Source organism: Lynx rufus, unplaced genomic scaffold (assembly GCF_022079265.1).
Source record: "Lynx rufus isolate CCGP_SWC_20201006 ecotype Redwood Valley unplaced genomic scaffold, mLynRuf1.p SCAF_6, whole genome shotgun sequence".
Taxonomy (NCBI): Eukaryota; Metazoa; Chordata; class Mammalia; order Carnivora; family Felidae; genus Lynx; species Lynx rufus.
In genome coordinates this window covers 83,824,890-83,843,448 of record NW_025814878.1, presented here as the reverse complement: position 1 = coordinate 83,843,448, position 18,559 = coordinate 83,824,890, and the positions used below count along the sequence as shown (strand labels likewise).

General features: G+C 38.9%; 1 protein-coding gene across 1 annotated transcript in view; it reads left to right on the top strand.

Moving 5' to 3' along the window:
* ADGRB3 (adhesion G protein-coupled receptor B3) overlaps nucleotides 1-18,559 on the top strand; it is a 732,350-nt gene that overhangs the window by 366,677 nt on the left and 347,114 nt on the right. The window contains exons 9-10 of the mRNA XM_047102403.1: nucleotides 357-551; nucleotides 17,430-17,498. Coding sequence (XP_046958359.1) covers nucleotides 357-551; nucleotides 17,430-17,498 — 264 coding nt within the window. The remainder of the gene's footprint in view (nucleotides 1-356; nucleotides 552-17,429; nucleotides 17,499-18,559) is intronic.

Sequence of the window (18,559 nt, the reverse complement as noted above, 5' to 3'; positions counted from 1 at the left end):
TTGCTGAACTATCTCACTTGTTTATCACATGCAAAAGTATCTTTTATTTTTACTTCTGTTAAAAAATCAAATTAATACAGACTTTCCCCAATGCATTCTAATGTGTGTTCTGAGTACTAGAAAAGGCAAGTCTGTCACGCCTGCCAAAGTGTATACATTTGTTAGGTTTTTTCATGCCAGATACTTATCCATCTGAGTGTGGGATACACAAAATTTACAGTGTTGAAATCCTCCCAACTACTGCAATGCTATTTTAAAGTTGACTCTGCAATTTTAAATAAATTTGTTTGGTGAAAATACGTAAATTAATAGTAATGAAGATTCTGATGTTCATTCTGTTCTTTTGACCATCACAGATCAAAGAACACCTTGCTAAGGGGCAAAGAATGCTGGCAGGTGATGGAATGTCCCAGGTGACCAAGACACTGTTGGATTTAACTCAGAGGAAAAATTTCTATGCAGGCGATCTTCTGATGTCTGTGGAAATTCTCAGAAATGTGACAGACACATTTAAAAGGGCAAGTTACATCCCTGCATCTGATGGAGTCCAGGTAAGAGAGACAATCCCCTGAAGGAAAAGACTAGTGAAGATGGTCTCAGGTTTTGGCCCTGAGAAGCCAGCGCTGCAGCTACTTTGGAGACATTCTGGCCTGCAGGGAGAGAGTGCTTACTGCTGCAGGAGACATATTCAGGTTGTGCTTAGTGTGAGCTCTGGAAATGACCTCAATTCCCTTAGTCATTGTATACCTCAGTGTCCTCAACCATAAAATGCACATAATACACCTCAAGGAGATACTGAATGAGAATGTGTGTAAAGTGGTTTGAGCCCTAAGATAAAAGGCACTATAGCAAATCCAAGGTTGTATCATGGATATTTTATTCCCACATTTAATATCACCATCTTGCCATAGGAGACTATTAAAAGTACATTAAGCGTAATGAAAGCACATTAACTATAACATGCAAAGAAGACACAGTTTAAGTTTTGTTTGGGGTTTTGCCATTAGAGGGAGGAAGGCCATATTTAATTTTGTGGAACCATGGCCTGAAAATCTCAAGCAAACAGAGAATTGTTCTGGATAGGAAAATAAAAATTCAATAACTCCTCACAGCATGTTTTTCTTGTCATGGAAGACTTCTAGAGCAACATCGTTTATTTCCATAATAAAGTTTAAGTACTCACCCAATTTCGGTATTGCCTTTGCCATTAAAACAAAGCTCGTTGAATGGCAAACAAAGCACATTTAATGCAGCTCCTGTTTGCATTTCAGATTAACTCTTTTTGTGCTATAGGCTAAAATATACTCCTGCCAAGAATGCTGAGTTGATTTCTGCATTTCCAGCATAATGTTCTTCCTGTATCTCCGCATAAAGTTCATTAAAATAAAAGTTTGGCAAAACTCCCGGATTAGGTAGTTTTCTTTCAGCCTCCTCTTCATTTGGGAATTTTATTTGCATTTCACTTGGGGAATGCAGAGTGTGTTTTTTGTTTTGTTTTGTTGGTTGGTTTTGTTTTGCTTTGTTTTGTTTTAACCAGCTATTTAGGGAAAGAGGAAAAGAAGAGTTTTTGAAATCATGGAATCGTTATAAATGATATTGATGCCCTGATTTGTATAGAGGTACATGTTTTACTTAAATTATATGCATATATTGCTGAAAGTAACTGCCATGAGAATTATTGGTGCTTCGTTTTATATTATATCACCAGCATCCAGGAATACAGTTTTAATTGTAAAAATATGTGGGATGGAAGATTACCGTCCATCATTTGAGCATTTCAAACACTTCTTTTTTAATAAAGAATGAAACAGTTTTCCAATTTTACAAAATTAATAAAGTAAGCCAAGTAGGTCTTTTCCCTGTAGTTGTGAAATACTTCTATCCATTAGAGTTTACATTAAAAAATGTCTGAAGACCTTGACGCAAAATAGAAGTTGTAATTTCAAAAAACTTCAGACACTTATGTTCATAACTGAAACATCAGGCAAATGCTGAACCAAATAATCTCTAGGGCCTCCTTTAACCTTCAAAGAGTGTAGGGCTTTAAGATTTTTTTTAGATGCTGAAACTGAAGGAATTAAGATTACCAGGTTATATTGGGAACATATTTCGATTGAGCTACTCATTAGAATGCATTGACTCAATGAACAATGAGTTTAACCAGAAGCTTAGTCATGGACATTAGCTGGCTTGACTTAAATAGAGCAGTTTGGCTGATTATTTTGTTGTCATTTTGGCATAGCCAGAAATAAGTCCCTCCATTTCCATCCCACGCTCTCATTAATCCTCGACATTACACAAAATTCTCAGCACATTGGTGTCCTAGTCATCCCTTCACAAACAGGAACTGCATTTTTCTATTTCATTGTCTTTACTTGTGTCTTTTCAGACCCCTGGAATGCCCTCCTCTTCTGGAATTCCTTCTTCTTCCATCTCTGTCTGCCAAAATCCTAGCCCAGATCTAGCAAGTCTTTCTGCATGCCACACCAGCAAGCCACAAACTCCATCTGAAAATGATCTTTCTCTTTTCTGATATCTCAGACAGTTTTGCACCTCTTTTATTCTACTTTTCACCATTTTGTAGAAATCCTTTATACATACTTATTGTCTTTGCTTGATTATAATCTCTGGTTTATAGCCTTACTCAACATCACCTGTACCTTACTTTAAACTTCAGTCTCTGAAACAGCCCTTCTGTTTCCAATGGCTCTGGGCATTTCTGATTGGGTAGCACCTCAGATTAATATGGCAAAACTAAACTTATCTTGAATTGCAAGTGTTCTTGCATATTCTACTTTTCTTTGTAGACTTAGCAGTCTTTACACTGGAATTGAAATGTTATCTTGACTTTTCCTTCTTTTCCTTTTTTATAGGTGTGCCTACACAGTGTCTCTTCTAACCATTCCTTCCTCTCTTTTCCCACTTCTGCTATCCTAATTTAGCCATTAATTATCTCAGCCTGTGTTATTTCCATGGTGTTTTTCCTTTCATTCTCCCTCAGATCTTTAACTACATCTCTGTTCATCTTGTATGTAACAGTCCTATTGGTTACCCTAAGACAGCTCTGATTATGTCACTCCTTAGATCAGAAACTTTCATCAGAGCTCAAAGGCCTCCTGAATGACAACCCAAAGTCTTTATGTTGTCTTCCTGTACAATCCACAATATGTTAGTTACCTATGTTTATAGCCAAATGCATGGTTTACTCTTCCTCTTCACAGACTTTTGCCAAATGAACCACTTCCCGCTTCTTTAATGCACTGTATGTTCTTAGCCCTTGATCTTTGGCTCTTCTGGGCTTTCAGACTGGATTGGTCTGTCCCAGTTGTCTAAAGTAATTTTTTGGTACTCTGGGCCTCTGAATTCTCATAGCACTTTCTTTCCTGCATCTCTTTATATCTAATATTATAACTCACTACTCACTACTAAATCTTGAAAAAGACATTTTCCTGATCCATCTTTGGATCTAAGCTGAGCTCCAGAACACCCCCCTCCTCAAACAAGATTTCACATAGAATCTTAACAATGAAATTAGTGCTTACACAGGTAATACATGTTTTTTTTTCTCATCTTTTTTTAAACTGGGAAGTGAGCAAAGACCAAAGAAAGATTAACCAAAACTATTTAAAGAAAATACATTCTTTTCAATGTAGTTATGAGCAAGACATTTTAGTTAAAATGCCTAGTAATGCTGGATTCACCACAAGATTGATTTGATGCATTGATGAGCATGAGATAGAGTAGCTACAACCTGTTAGAGTTGGGGAAACAGCAAAGTGTGTTTGTATGTTTTGGAATTATAAAGCATGGTAGTAGTTTTATTTTTGGACACTGGTAGAAAAAGATATTCCAAAAGTCTTTTCCCTCCAGACGTTCTTTTCCGAACCCTGGTGCTTTGCCATATCTCTGTCTCACTATGTTCATCCTCTATGTAGTTTATCCTTCCTGCTTCCAATTCTGATGCAAGTTTCTTCCAGATCCAGCTCAAAACTCCCTTCCACTCGAAAGTCTTCTCATCAAATCCCAAGCATAATTCAAATTTTTTCCTAATTGTTTGGCCTCTTGAAACCTTGTAAATATCTCTGCTTATAGTATATCTCTCACATAACATTGTAACAGCTCTCATAATATTCTATTTATTTGTTTCCAGTGCTTTTTTTCAGCAGTAGAGTTTAAGCTTGTTGAAAGACTATTATGTCTTGAAGCATAGTAGAGGTTCCAATATTTGTTGACGGAATTAATAAGGGAATAACATAATAATATTAGGGAAATTTACATTGTTCACACACACAGACACACACACACACAGACACACACACACATACAACTCAGAACATCCAATTTAGAGAGAGAAAGAAAAAGAGTGGAAAGCATGTCCATTAACTTATTTTTTAGCCCCTGGGAAAATTTGTAGTGAGTCTCATTCTATCAGTAGAGGATTGAGTTTGCAATGCACACACTGGAACTTTAAGGCTTGGCAGAATTAAATCAGTCATATACAAGTTAAAATTCCAGCTTGTCTAATAACTATCTTGGTGTCTTCAAACACATAACTTAATATTTCTCTACCTCATTTATTCATATCAAAATAAGAAATAAAGAAGAAATAGTAGTATGGTCTAATCTCATTATTCATGGCAGTTATATAAAGTTGCATAAAACACTGAATTAATGAATAATGAACGATTTACTCCTATGGAAAATACAGGATGAAATTCCTTTGAGAATCTGTTTATACCATTTTCACCAACCAGTTAATGCATGACCTTGTTTTATGTGTGTTACTGTTAAAAGACATAATTTTTTAAATGCTTGTTTATTTTTGAGAGAGAGGGAGATAGAAACAGAGAGAGAGGGGGAGAGGTAGAGGTGGGGGGGACAGAAGAGGATCTGAATGAAGCAGGCTCTGAGCTGACAGCAGAGAGCCCAATATGGGGCTCAAACTCCTGAACTGCCAAGCTCATGACCTGAGCCAAAGTCAAATGCTTAACTGAACCGCCCAGACACCCTAAAAGACATAATTTTTAATTATTAACCATTAACATTGAACTCACAGCTAAGAAACTATAACTCATGTGAGAAAAAGTTTTCCTAATACGTACATTTTCTCTCTAAGGCACATGATGGTCTTCTTGAGTTTAGGAATACTAGATAGTCCTTCAGCACCGTGCTGGGGAACATTTCAAACCATGAAATCGCCAACAAAAAGCATTAAAAACAATGAAACAAACAAACAAAACCAACCTGGGGATTAAATTGGCCATAAAAAGGAACTTGTTTGTAGTATGTGGACTGAAACAAAAAGTCAGAGCATTGCTATGTTTGACCTCAGCTGGTTACATGTGCATTGGGTGACCCAAATTTTTCCCACTCTCTACATGTCTGTGAATGACCATAAAAGAACTATGAGTTTTGATTTTGGGGTTACGAATAAATTTTAGCAAGTAGTTGATTTGCAAATATGGAATCCATGAAAAAAGAAGATTGACAGTAACTGTTTTCCAGGGTTGTTGTGAAGCTTATCAATAATACAGGTTAAATACATAATAATCTGTGCAAAAAAATATTTGTAAATTTTCTGGCAGATTACATAGGTACTCCATAATTCCATTATTTCTAGTATTATAACTCTTAACATAAAAGTAAAAGATGGGCCTTGTTCTCAAGCCACTTACAATATCATGGAATGGGGAAAAAAAAACCTTATGAATGAGAGTAGCCTATAGTGATGAAGAAGAGAGATATAAGTATAGTATGTTTCATTTCTAGAAGTTCTAGAAACATAGAGATCTGGAGTGCAGCAGTAAGAAGATAATTTGCGGGAGATTTAGGACTTGAAATAGAATTGGAGAAATAAGCTTAGCACAGAGACAGTCATCAAACTGTGTAAACAAAGGCATAGAAACGGCATGAGTGTGGCACGTTCAAAAGATCAAGGTTTCTAGAAAACAGGTTGTATGTTGGAAAATGCAGATCATAAGGACAGAAGAGTCAAGGCCAGAGAAGGGTTTGGACTTGATTCTTTATAAGTGATATTTTTGAAAAGATGATCTGGCAGAGGTAGATAAGGTGAATTAGTGAACAGAGGAAGATTGGGGGAAAGAACCCCATGGAGAGGCTACAGCAGTGATCTAGAGGTGAGGAAAAAAGAAAATGTGCTTTAATGACAGTGGGTCAGAAAAGGATGAGTAATCTTTTAATGGAAAGAAAGGGAGGCCCTTGAGATAATTTATATTTGGGGAATAAAGAAGGAAAATGTTGGAAAGAATGGAGGCATCCACAAAAACGCATCATGTGTTGCGTCCCTCAAACTCACTGAAAGCATGGAATGATCTCTATCCAGGCATCTGTTTCCTAACAAAACTTCTGTTGATCTAAATTAGTGTTTTGCAAATTCTTTTGACTGTGACCCACCGTGGGATACACAGTTCATTTCCGTATATAATTGAAAACCGGAGTTTTACAAAATAATATTTACCTTTAGTGTGTGTGATACACTCAGGAATTTTCTGTTCTTTTTTCTTTTTTGTTATGAAAAGTTGGTCACAACCTTCTATCAGGTCACCACTTAATGTCTGAAAGTCACTTGTTTATCTAACACATCCCCTAGGCTTCAGAAATGTATTTCCCAAACATTGAGATGAAACAGAGAGCTCAAACCTCAGCTTCCAGTCTCTTTCTTAAATGCAAACCATATTCTAAATACAATTTTCAGAGTTAAGTGACCAAGGAATTAAATGGAAAGTAGAGTTAGTGATTTCAGATTAGTCAAACATCTTCTCTTCTAAAACTCTTGATGAGCAAACATGTATGCTACACTGTGGGCCTGCTTCATGCTGCCCATCAACAGTGGCAGGTCACCCAGTGAGATCTTGGGCATTGCTTCTCCCATGGTTTCAGTGTGAGACACTTTTACCTTTTGCATACAAAAGACTAGATTGATAAATGTGGAAGCAACTATTACTATGATAATATAATACTATCATGTACTGATAAGCCTCATCTGTGCAAATAATCAAATTCTTTTGACTAAATAATATCCAGCAAGGACTCTTAGGGTTGAAATCATGACACAGCTTTAGCATTCAAGGCACAACCTGGTGCCTTGAAATCCTTTGCTCAAAGAACTCTGTGCAATCATAAATATTAATAGTTTCCTTGAACATAAGTAGGGGAGTTAGGGAAGGCATTGGAGTGTGATGATTAAGAGTGCCTGCCCTGGAGGCAGAATCCTGGACCTCAGGTCACAGCCCTGACACTTACAAGCTATAGGATGCTAGACAAGTTATTTGACCTCTCTATGACTTAATTTTCTCTTCCATCAAATGGGGTAATATCACCTACCTCATAGTTAAATTATATATGTAAAACTTACGTAGTACATGGCACATAGTAAAAGCTCAAGGAATGTAGCTCCCTTTATTATCTGAGAAGGTGAAATTCTGATGGAGCAAAAACCTGAAGTATCTCTGGATCACAGGTATGGGTTGCCAGTACACCTGTGTACTTTGGTCTCTCTCTTGCAAAGAAAGGAAGGTCAGATGTTTCTCGTGGCACCACCTAGGAAGTATGGGTACTTTTTAATCACTTATCACAGAGGAGAAGGGCAGAGAATGTGTCAAGGAAAATAGTAGGAGTCAGAAATGAAGCATTAGTCCTTAAAGTCGACATTGCAAGGCCATTTGAAAAGATAGAGAGCAGGTGGATGTAGAAAGTGGCTTTCATCAATAACCAGGATTTCTAGCTCAGTGGGAACCAAGTTGTGAACAGGACCACAACTGCCAGCTGACAATCACTCCAAGTCATAAACGGCTACTATTTTCAATGCTTAACAGCCTGAGAGGATTTCCTATGGTGCATGGCAAAGGGAGCCCTGTAGAACTAACAGCTCTTTCTAGGTAGTATTTAAACCCTGCCCTTATTATAAAGGTGAAAATAAGAAATTCAACACCAAATAATTTCCTTAAATGGGTGAGATATTAAGCAACAACTCTTGCTTCACAAGTCAATGTGATTAAATCCCACCAAGAACAAACTTTAGAAGGTGGCTGCTGGCTGAGGGAAACTCACCATCTCCACAGGAGAGTGCAAAGTCTGTGCAACAATCAGGTGGGAAGAGGAAGGGAGGCAAAGAAGTTTCCAGAGTATGTGTAGTACTGCCTACCAATTAGTAAATGCCATGTAATGAGATAAATGATTCCGGTTGGGTTTCAAAAACGCAATAAAACATCTGATAAATAGTTTTATCCCATCAGAATTTCTCATTATTTCCCTCGCAGTTAATACTGAGATTTGCATTAGCACAAGGTACAGGCATTTTCCTATTGTGATTCCTTTTATTACCAAAGATTTTTCTTTTAAAAAATTATTGGGGAACGTATTAGTTTGCTAGGGCTGCCATAACAAATACCACAGACTGGGGGACTTAAGTAATAGAACTTTATTTTCTTACAGTTCGTAGATTGGAAATCCAAGATCAAGCGGTTGGCATGTTTGGTTTCTCCTGAGGCCTGTCTCCTCAACTTGCATATTGCTGCCTTCTCACTGTGACCTCACAGAGCCTTTTCCTCTGTGTGTGCAGGCTGCTAATATCTCTGTGTGTCCTGATTTCCTCTTCTTATAAGGACTTTCATCAGATTGGATTAAGGTCCACCCTAACAACCTCATTATAACTTAATTACCTCTTGAAATGTTCCGTCTCTAAATATAGAGACATTCTGAGACACTGCTGGGGGTTAGAGCTTCAACATACAGATCTGGGGTGGACATGATCAGCCCATAATGGGGAATCTTGACAGACTCTGAGAATTTCCCTTTAGCAGAGGCATGTGCCAGGATCTTACACCGGGACAGAACCTACTGTGGCGGCCACCTATAGAGTTGCCAGGGATAAACTCAGGATATGTGCATGCATCTTACACACACTGGTCCTTTGATGTATCAGCCAGGCCTGCCCAAATTTGGGCTTCTTAAGAAGCAGCCCCTGTCTGGATCTGAGGATGATTTCACCACAGAGTTATATTTGTATAATTTTGGCTGCTCTACCAGACTACCGCTGGTTAATAATACTTAGCATATTTTATCATATTTGTATCACTAACTTTTTCACCTTTCCTATTTATAAAGGTTATTTATTTATTTGGTGGGGGGTAGTGGCAGAGAGAGAGAGAGAGAGAGAGAGACAGGAAGAGAGAGAAGAGAGAGAGAACCTGACAGCACAGAGCCCAATACAGGGCTCCGTCCCAGGAACCGCAAGATCATGACCTGAGCTGAAACCACGAGTCATATGCTTAACCAACTGAGGCACCCAGGAGCCCCTCACCTTTCCTTTTTAAACAAGGATCATAGAGTAGTGCCAATCTCATGCCTGAAAGCACTGAAATTTGGATGGATTCTTTCCCCTTAGCCTCCCCCATCCACTGCACCTCAAAGCATCCCCTCCCTTCTACCTCTTGCTAGAGCACTTGATCCTAAACTTGGCCCAGAAAGACTGGTAGCATTGTGTAAAAAATTGCCCATCCAAGCTATTCAGAAACTCCACAGGCCAAACTGTTTTACATCATGGCAGAGCAACGAGATTAGTGTGAAAGACAGCCAGTGTTCCTGGAACAATGTTCTGATGTAGTTTTCAAAATGAGTCAGAGTTTCTGTGAGATGTGTGACTTAAAGAAGAAAAAAAAAACAACAAAGGCATTCTTTAAGATTTTGGCTTTTTTCCCCCCCTGAAACTCGTGAACATTAAGGGATATTTCTTCAGGAACCTGCTGTTGTATTCCTCTAGATCTGGCAGATTGCAGCGGTCATGCTGGGAGAGTCCAGCTCTGCTGGCAGGAGGAGCCTTCTGATCACAGCTTGCCAAGTCAGGTCACCCAGACTGCTGTGGATCCCACGACTGACCTGTTGACCTTGACACCCTAATCCTTTTGTCCCCCGTTCATCCCCTGGCTTTCCAGTGGCTCAGTTTCTTATCTCATATTCCCTATATATTTTGGTCCCAGAAACTGCCAGGGGGCATCCTGGTTAGAATCTCCTGCCTTCCTGAAACCTTGATAGTTTCTCATTGCCAGTGGCCAGTTGATGTGCTGCTTAGGTAAATATTCTAGATAAAAGATTTAAACCACAGTATCATGACTCTTTAGTTGTGTTATTTTATTAGTTGTGTTATTTTGTCTGTTTACCTGTTATAAAAAATAGTTAATATTCTCTTTAAGGGTTGTTTAGTTTTTTAAAAAATACATTATGACAAACTGGAGATTATTTGTATAATGATGTTACTCAGTTTCATTTCTGTATGCTTTTTTGAATAGAAGACTAAGAAGTAGAGGAAGTTGGACATGTTATCCACGCCTTCACCTATAATCTGGGTGTGTTCATGGTTTTGTATATCCCACATGCATATGTCACTGGCTACGTGCATAGAGGCTGAAAAAATACATGAGATGTACTGTGCTACACCTTGAACCCTCTTTGGATTTTTACCCTTATTAAATGTTTCATCTGTCTTCTCTAGATTAATCTCCCCAGTAGAGTATCTTCTTTCTGAATTTATTTGATTCTGTCATCTTTTACTCTTGCTTCTCTTCCTACCTCCTTATCTCTCATCCTTCTTACTTAATTCCTCTTCCTTTCTAGTCTGTCACCAGTGTTTTAACCTTGACTTCTTCCCCTTCCACTCTATTCCTAGTTATCTTTTCTTATTTTTTTTTTATTCCCAAAAGCCTCCAGTTTTCAACTAGGACTAATGATTCACAAATATTTACCTTTTAAGTTTCCAACTTGTAGTTAAAACAGCCTGCTGGTCCTCTTCTTGTAGATACATTATAGACTCTTCATACCCAAACTGAACAAAATGAAGCTGACTGTCTTCTTTTGCAACACTGCCATTTCTTCTTTGGTATTTAGCGTGGCTAACTGCATCATCATTCTAAATTGCCTGAGCTGGGAGCCAAAGACTGATCTTTGATACTGTACTTTCCCTCTTGTGCTATCTGTCACCATGTAATATTGCTTCCCTAACCCAAGCTACCATCATCTCTGCCTCAATAAGCAAGACAGACTACTTTTTGACCTCCTTATTTTCCTTCTCACTCTTCGGCACTTTGTTTTCCACTCAGCAGCCAAAGTCACATTTTTTTTATTTCTCATGAAACTCATGTCATATAACTAGAGCCTGGAATCAGGGTCCCACTTTATCAGACCTTTTGCCTATCTTTTCCATTCTGTGTTAATATTCTCCCTCCTACACCCCATCCAACACCCCCCCCCCCCCCGTTTAAGACTACTCCAGTTTGTAATGGCTTTTTGTTTATTAAAACTTACCTGGACTGTCCCCTCTACCCAGGGCAGCTGTACTTTCTCTTCCCATTTTTTCTTGGGACTCTCTTCCTCAGGTCTTCCCATGGTGACCTCCTTCTTAACATTCTGTTGTTCTCTGCTTAAACGTCACCTCATTAGAAAGGTGTTTCCTGCTGAACATTCAACCCAAAGCAGCCTTGCATAAACACGCACACACCCCTCCCCCGCCCAGGCACTCTCTATTCCCATAAACCATTTTATTTTTATATCACCACCTGAAATCATCTTGTTTATTTATTTATTTATTGGCTTCCACTACCCACTACAGTGTAAGCTCCATGAGAGTAGGAACCTTCATATGCCTTGCTTACTGTGGTATTCTAAGCACTTAGAACACAGCCAGGTATATAGTAGGTGTTCAATAAAAAAATAAGTAGATGCATTCATGTTTCTCAAGTATTTTCCATGTCTTCCCTCACTGTTCCTTTCTCATATCTACTTTAGATCTTCATGATTGCTCTTTTGGGCTTCGAAAAAGCTACCTGCTGATGTTCCTTTCCCTAATCTTCTTCCTTGCCAAAGCCCCCTGTGCTTTGCTGCCTGGGTTATATTTTTATAACTCTTTATGCCGTTCTTTTGCTGAACAAAGCAGCACTTTTATGACCAAATGCATTCTTCCAGGGGTGGGATAGTAGCAGCTGTAGCAGGAGGGAGGGTTTGCTCTGTTTACCAAAGAGTGATATGTATTTTTGGAAGGGTAGGCTTCTTCATTGGTTGTTGCTGAATTTAAACCTGAGGACCAGGGTCAAATATCGACAGCTGCTTCCTCTCCATTAATTAGGCCCCACAACTTCTAAAAAGTATATATCTGTGCTTATGATGGTCCCATGACTTCAGTATGCATTTTAAATGGGAAGAGTTTGATCCCATATTTATTCAAGATAACCAGTTTTTTTAACTGTAAAAATAAGTGTCATATCTCCTTCCCTGGACATGGTGAGGATGCTCCTTGCATCGATTTATGACAGAGGAGGGTGATGAAATGGAAAGGAGGCAGAGAATTAGGTAGGGACCATTTATGTTGTTTTTTTTTTAATTCTTTCAATGCCTAGCCCATTGTCTTATACACAGTAGGCACACAGTCAACCAATTTGAAATATTTGAGTATTAACATTTTTTATGCTTATGCTGTGCACTGGGGCATAAGAGTGAACAAAATAGAAATAATCCCAACTGTATTATAGGCTGGTAGAGGAAAAAGCTCTCAACTGATCATCATGCAAGTACATCATAATTAAAAATGGTGATATACTTGAGAACAAAACTACAAGTGCAACTATAAGTCAGCATATTTGTGGGTGGGTGCTATACAACCAGATGACTGCCTGCATTACTATCCTCTCTTTTATGGTAAGGTGAAGTGCAGTTGTCCACCATTGTGTCAATGCATAGCAGTTTTGCTGAGTCACTCATGCATGGATGTAGAAGTGGAGAGGAGCCAGAGTCTCATACAAATTCACCCCGTATTGAGGAAAACCTACTGTCAGGACACAGAACAAGAGCCCCTTAGATAACCATTCCTTTTACATCATACTTTTATGGTTGGTTTCTTTTATGAACTGGTTGTTTCTTTTGTCCATGGATTTTTTGCCAAGTTTGAATGATGAAGATATTGGTAAATGAAAAATAAAAATGTTCACTGATTAAAATCAGGAAAAAAAGATGCAGATCTTGTAGTGTAGTGGTAGTGGTGGTGATCTGATAGGCCCTCTTATACGAATGCAGAAGTGAAGGACAAGAAAGAGTTATTCAAGTGAAGAACAGGAAATAGAGCAGGCAAAGAAAGGGAACAGCATTATATAGGTCCAGAGGCTAAACAGAAAAGAGTTTGGGATACATGAAGACATCTGATGAACCTAGACTATAGAGTCTGTGAGGCAGGATAGCTTAAGGTAGAGTTAGAGCCATTAGAAGAGACTAGATCATACATGGCTTTGCAGCTCTCCAGATTAGGGAATCAATGGCCTATCCTGTTCTGTGCATCTTTATCCTAAAGTCTTGTCCCTGCCTCCTTGTTTAGCCTGTAAACCTTTTTATGGTCCTCCTATGTTTCTAGTCAGGACCATCGTGATTTCTTAAAACTTTCAGTTCTGCATTATTAAATATATTCCTTAGGGCTTGTATTTGTCTCTCAGTGCCCAACCATTTTGCTGATGGGTTAAGAGGAGGAGAACACATTTCCTGGAGCTCAGATATCTCAGATCACTAGCTTTATCTATAATTCTGTTCCCACATGGAATTCAGCAAAACTTAAATGCTCAGATGTGCTTCAGTTTATTTATAGAAAATTTTATATGGTATGTGAGATATTTGTCAAGCAGAAGCCAATAAGATGTAAAACAAATAATTATTTACCACTTTCCATAAAATAGAGTAATCTTTTAGTCTCCTAGGCCAAATCTAGGACTTGCACTTTGATTTTTTTTTAATTTTTAATTTTTTTTAATGGTTATTTTTGACAGAGACAGACAGAGCATGAGCAGGGGAGGGGCAGAGAGAGAGGGAGACACAGAATCTGAAGCAGGCTTCAGGCTCTGAGCTGTCAGCACAGAGCCGTACATGGGGCTTGAACCCACAGACTGGGTGAGATCATGACCTCAGCTGAAGTCGGACGCTCAACCGACTGAGCCACCCTGGCGCCCCTAGGACTTGCACTTTGAATGTGGCAGAAACATTTATGGCTTCTGTTTATAACAGACATTTACTGCACTGATTTTCGTAATACATCCTGCAAGGAATATGTGAAAAGTTATGTCCCCTGACCTTTGTGTCCAACAAACATTTGCACAATGCCTCTCACACAGTAGGTGTCCAATAATAACAATACTGACACCCACCACTGCCCCCGCGAGCAGAGCAGAGCATATCTCTTAGGAAGGAGAGTTTTCTCCAGAACAAACGATAGGCCCTGAAGTTAGTGATGAATAATCTCTGTGTTCTATATACTGCTTGGAGAGAAAGAGGCTATAAAAGAGAGAAGAGAGCGCCAGTGGTTGTGAAAGTCTATAGCAGCATTATAGGTGCATATTCACCATAATGTGGCCATAAATCCAAATCATGCCACCGGTCATAAAAAAGATAACATGAAGGGAATAAAATCATAAAGGCACCATATATTGAGCACTTACCATGTGTCAGATACTGTGCTAAGAATTAGCTCTAAGCTTCACAATGGCTCTGGCAGGCAGCTATTATCCTCTCTATCTTATGTGTAAGGGAAAGAAAGCAGATGGGCCACGTGAGCCTACAACCACACAGTTAATAAATGTTGGGAAAGTTTTAAACCTGGTCTGCCCAGTTCACACTCCAAACTTCGATTCGACCAAGGACACTTAATTTTTCAGAACAGTCTAGGCCATAGAGATCAGGGCTGATAAAAACAAAACAAAACAAAACACAAACCTACTGTTAGATGCCAACTCAGGAGCTCACGTAATGACCTGACCTGTAAATCCCCAAAAGAGAGAGATTACCAGAATTAGCAGATTTCCTAAAGAACTCGAGTGACTAGTGCATCTGCTGCCATGGAAGTTGCTTCATACTTTTTTCAAAAATTCAATCAAGTGGCCTAAAATGTTATGAATCCCCTTTTCAAAAAATACTGTTATGTTTGATTCTGCTGTGTTCTATCAGTCTGATCTTTGAGCAAATGTCAAAGTGAATTGGTAGATTAGAGCAGGGTCAGCTCAAAGGAATGATGCCCGAGCCTTGTTAGAGAAGCTGACATGTAGTGGCTGTGTGACTTCATTATTTCCTTTAAGCTAGGACTTTATTAAATACCTGCCAAGGACAAGGCATTGTATGTGCTAAGGACACACTGGCACATAAGAAAGACAATCTGCCTGTAAGCGCCCTCCTCTCCCTCCTTGGATTTTCAGGCTTAGCTCACTGTGCCCTGCATGGTCTCACAAGGGATCATTTCCAGTCCAATTGACTGGGAGATAGAAGGAGAACTTCATTCTGTACTACTTTTCCACCCTGATTTAGCAAAGTCTAATTTATTGCCTTGGAAGGTGATACAAAAACATTTCTTATACTCTCTGTTTGTTTAGTTGAATGTATGTTTTGGTAATTTGTGTTTTTTATATATGCCCTTTGACAATTTAGGAAAAAAGATTGAACTCTAAGTTGATCACTTTGATCCAGGAATCGTGTGTGCTCACTGGCTATCATGTACAGCCCAGAGTCACTGACCCACTATCAGTAAAACATGCTTTGTGAAATGTTTTCTCAGAAATGGAGATGCATTTGCACAAATTGCTTCCCGTTCTTTTGGTGTCTCTTGTTAGCAGCAGCATGCATTTGTGTGAAAGCTGGCAGGGGTCAGGACACAGACTGTGGTCATGGACCTCAGCACAGCTAACTGGCATGTACAGGGATGAAATCTGCAACTTTTGCCTCATTAGCACCATGTCCCCTACTGAGTTAACCAGCCATAGGCAATTGGAGAACTCGGAAGGTTAATTCTCTCTGCCCATAGGTAGAGTTACAGCTCAATGGACTAAGCCCTTAAAATGTTATCACTCCAACCAGGAAATTTTAAGTGGAAAAAATGGCTGGTAGTACAAAAAGGTTAAACGAATTGAAAACAGGTCTAAAGCAGACTTCCAGTTTTCTCAAGAGTTGCATAAAATATTCTGTAACTTTTGCAGAGGTTATGACTTGAAACATGTTTCAACCATGTGATTACCAGGAACTATTAAAATAAATAGCACAAATAAGGCATTTAAATATAGATACTCACAGCTTCAAAACACAAGAGAAGAGGAAATGAAGCAGCTTTGTTTTTCTTACAAAAACACCCAGGTGACTTTATTTGGAATTTGAATAAATACCTCTTTATTCAAATAGAGAGGAAGGCTGCTAAGTCTAAAAAAAATGTCGATTATTTCCCCCTCAAGGGAGTCCTGCCCTGAGCTGATGTATCAGTATGAGGCAGTGCTCCTGCTAAATTACATACAAAGCAGGCATAAGAGATGGGCTCTGAAGACACAGCCAAGGGACCACTGTCCGTGTAGCTTAAGATAAATGTCATGGCTTGGCTTTGTACTTCTAAGGTTCCTGTGACCCCAAGTCACTATTCATTTTCAACAGGCGCTCTGGTCTTCTCTCCTGGCTCCTGTGTTCGGAAGACACAGTGCATGTGGGAGGACAGGGAGGTCTCTCTCTGCGAGAGATCCCTCACGTGTGAAATGGGCACTAATATCGATGAACTGAACAGAGCCCTGGTCTCTGCCCTTGTTTAGGAGAGAAATAAAAAGTGAGTGCCCAAATGTCCTCTCTGCACAGAAAGGGAAAACCACAAACTCACTGGGGGTACAGCTAGACAAGGGAAAGCCAGTAGGTCTTCAGCAGTTAGGCCAGAAAGGTGATGGCAAGAATTTGGCGCTTGAATAGGAATGTGCTATGGTGTCTTCCAATTCTTCCATTTTGGCTTGCTGGCAAAATGTAGCATAAAGAATAATTATTTGAAATAGCTAGGATTTCTTGAGCACTTACTGTGTGCAATCTGCTAGGTACTTGGAAAAGTCCATGTGATCTTTGCAGTACGTAGTGATAAAAGCCAAAGAAAAATAGCCCGGAATGGCAAGGCCGGATCCAAATGAGGAAGCCTGTCACACAATTCAGCCTTGCCCACAGTCTGTGTCTTCACTACAGTGTTCTTCAAAACAGCAGTGGAACTAGCAATCATGGTTCACAGTTAACTGGATAACTTGTAACTAGACACGCACAGGGATTTTCACGCCGAAGGAAGAAAACTTATTTGTGAGGAATAATTATCTGATGGTATGACAGAATACAATATAAATACTGTAATGGAAGAAATAATTATAGGTAAACATAAGTAATTTACCTATTCTGTTGTCTTCTGAGGTATATATGCGAAGTTACATAGAAATCCCAGAAGTATGGTGCTGAGAAATGGCCCTCCGAGCTCTTCTAGAATATGTTAAGGTCATGAAACAATACGGCAAAGTGTGTACATCCTTACCACATAATCAGTTCGAGTGGTTGCTTTTGAAAAGTGTATTCTCTCATGTAACATTAAATCCTTTATCTAATTTAATTTGCAGAACTTCTTTCAAATAGTTAGCAACCTTCTAGATGAAGAAAACAAGGAAAAATGGGAGGATGCACAACAGGTAAGATTGGAGCTGTTTCAAAACCTAAAACAGAGTTGGCTAAAGAAAGCTTTAAAAATATGTGAAGAGGGCCGCCTGGGTGGCTCAGTTGTTGGGCGACCCACTTTGGCTCAGGTCATGATCTCACAGTTTGTGAGTTCGAGCCCCGCGTCAGACTCTGTGCTGACAGCTCAGAGCCTGGAGCCTACTTCACCTTCTGTGTCTCTGTTCTCTCTACCCCTCCCTTGCTCACGTTCTGAGTCTCTCTGTCTCTCAATAATAAATAAACATTAAATTTTTTTTTAAATATGTGAAGAAACTAATGGTTTTCTGTTCCCAGAACATAAAAGGAGACTTTGATTAGACACTTAGAAGTCATCCTAGGTTGTGTTATACTAATTTTAGAGAAAATAAGTGATCTCTTCTATCCTAACAATTAATGGAATGAGTATTATGAATGTGAAAACACTGGACAGGTTTGAGTAATTTGTAACGTTGAGGCATCAGTACATAATAACTATATGCCTTACCAACCATAGTCTGTCCTATCTACAGACTATGGGAGAAAGAGCAAATCCAAAAGCACATATTACAAACCAAACTGGGGGGTATTGACAAGGAAAATCATTTACATTTACATAGCACTATGTAGAGTCTGGATCAGACATGCAGATGTGCATTTGGATTCAAAGCCAAGAGTTGTAAAAATGAGTTATCATAAGAGAATTTGTATTCTGCTTTTTTTCTCTTTCTGCCATGCATGATCAGTGTAGCAAGTGACCCTATTGATTTAATTAGTGTTTTAAAATGCCTTTCAAAGCCATTTGTGCTATACTGATTTATGTGTGGTTAATAACACTTTTTTTCTAAATTACAAAAATAAGTGGGTTAGAGGTTAAGAAAGGGAAAATAAACATGTTTTTAAAAATACTGTGGAGATTTAATTTGACTATTTGAATTCTTTAAGTTTTCTGATTGACTTTTGCTAACTCCAAGAGAACAATGTGATCTTGAAAATAAGAATATTTACTGAGATTCAAGTGAGCCATCTATCCCTTTCTCCCCTTATAATCATCTTCTGG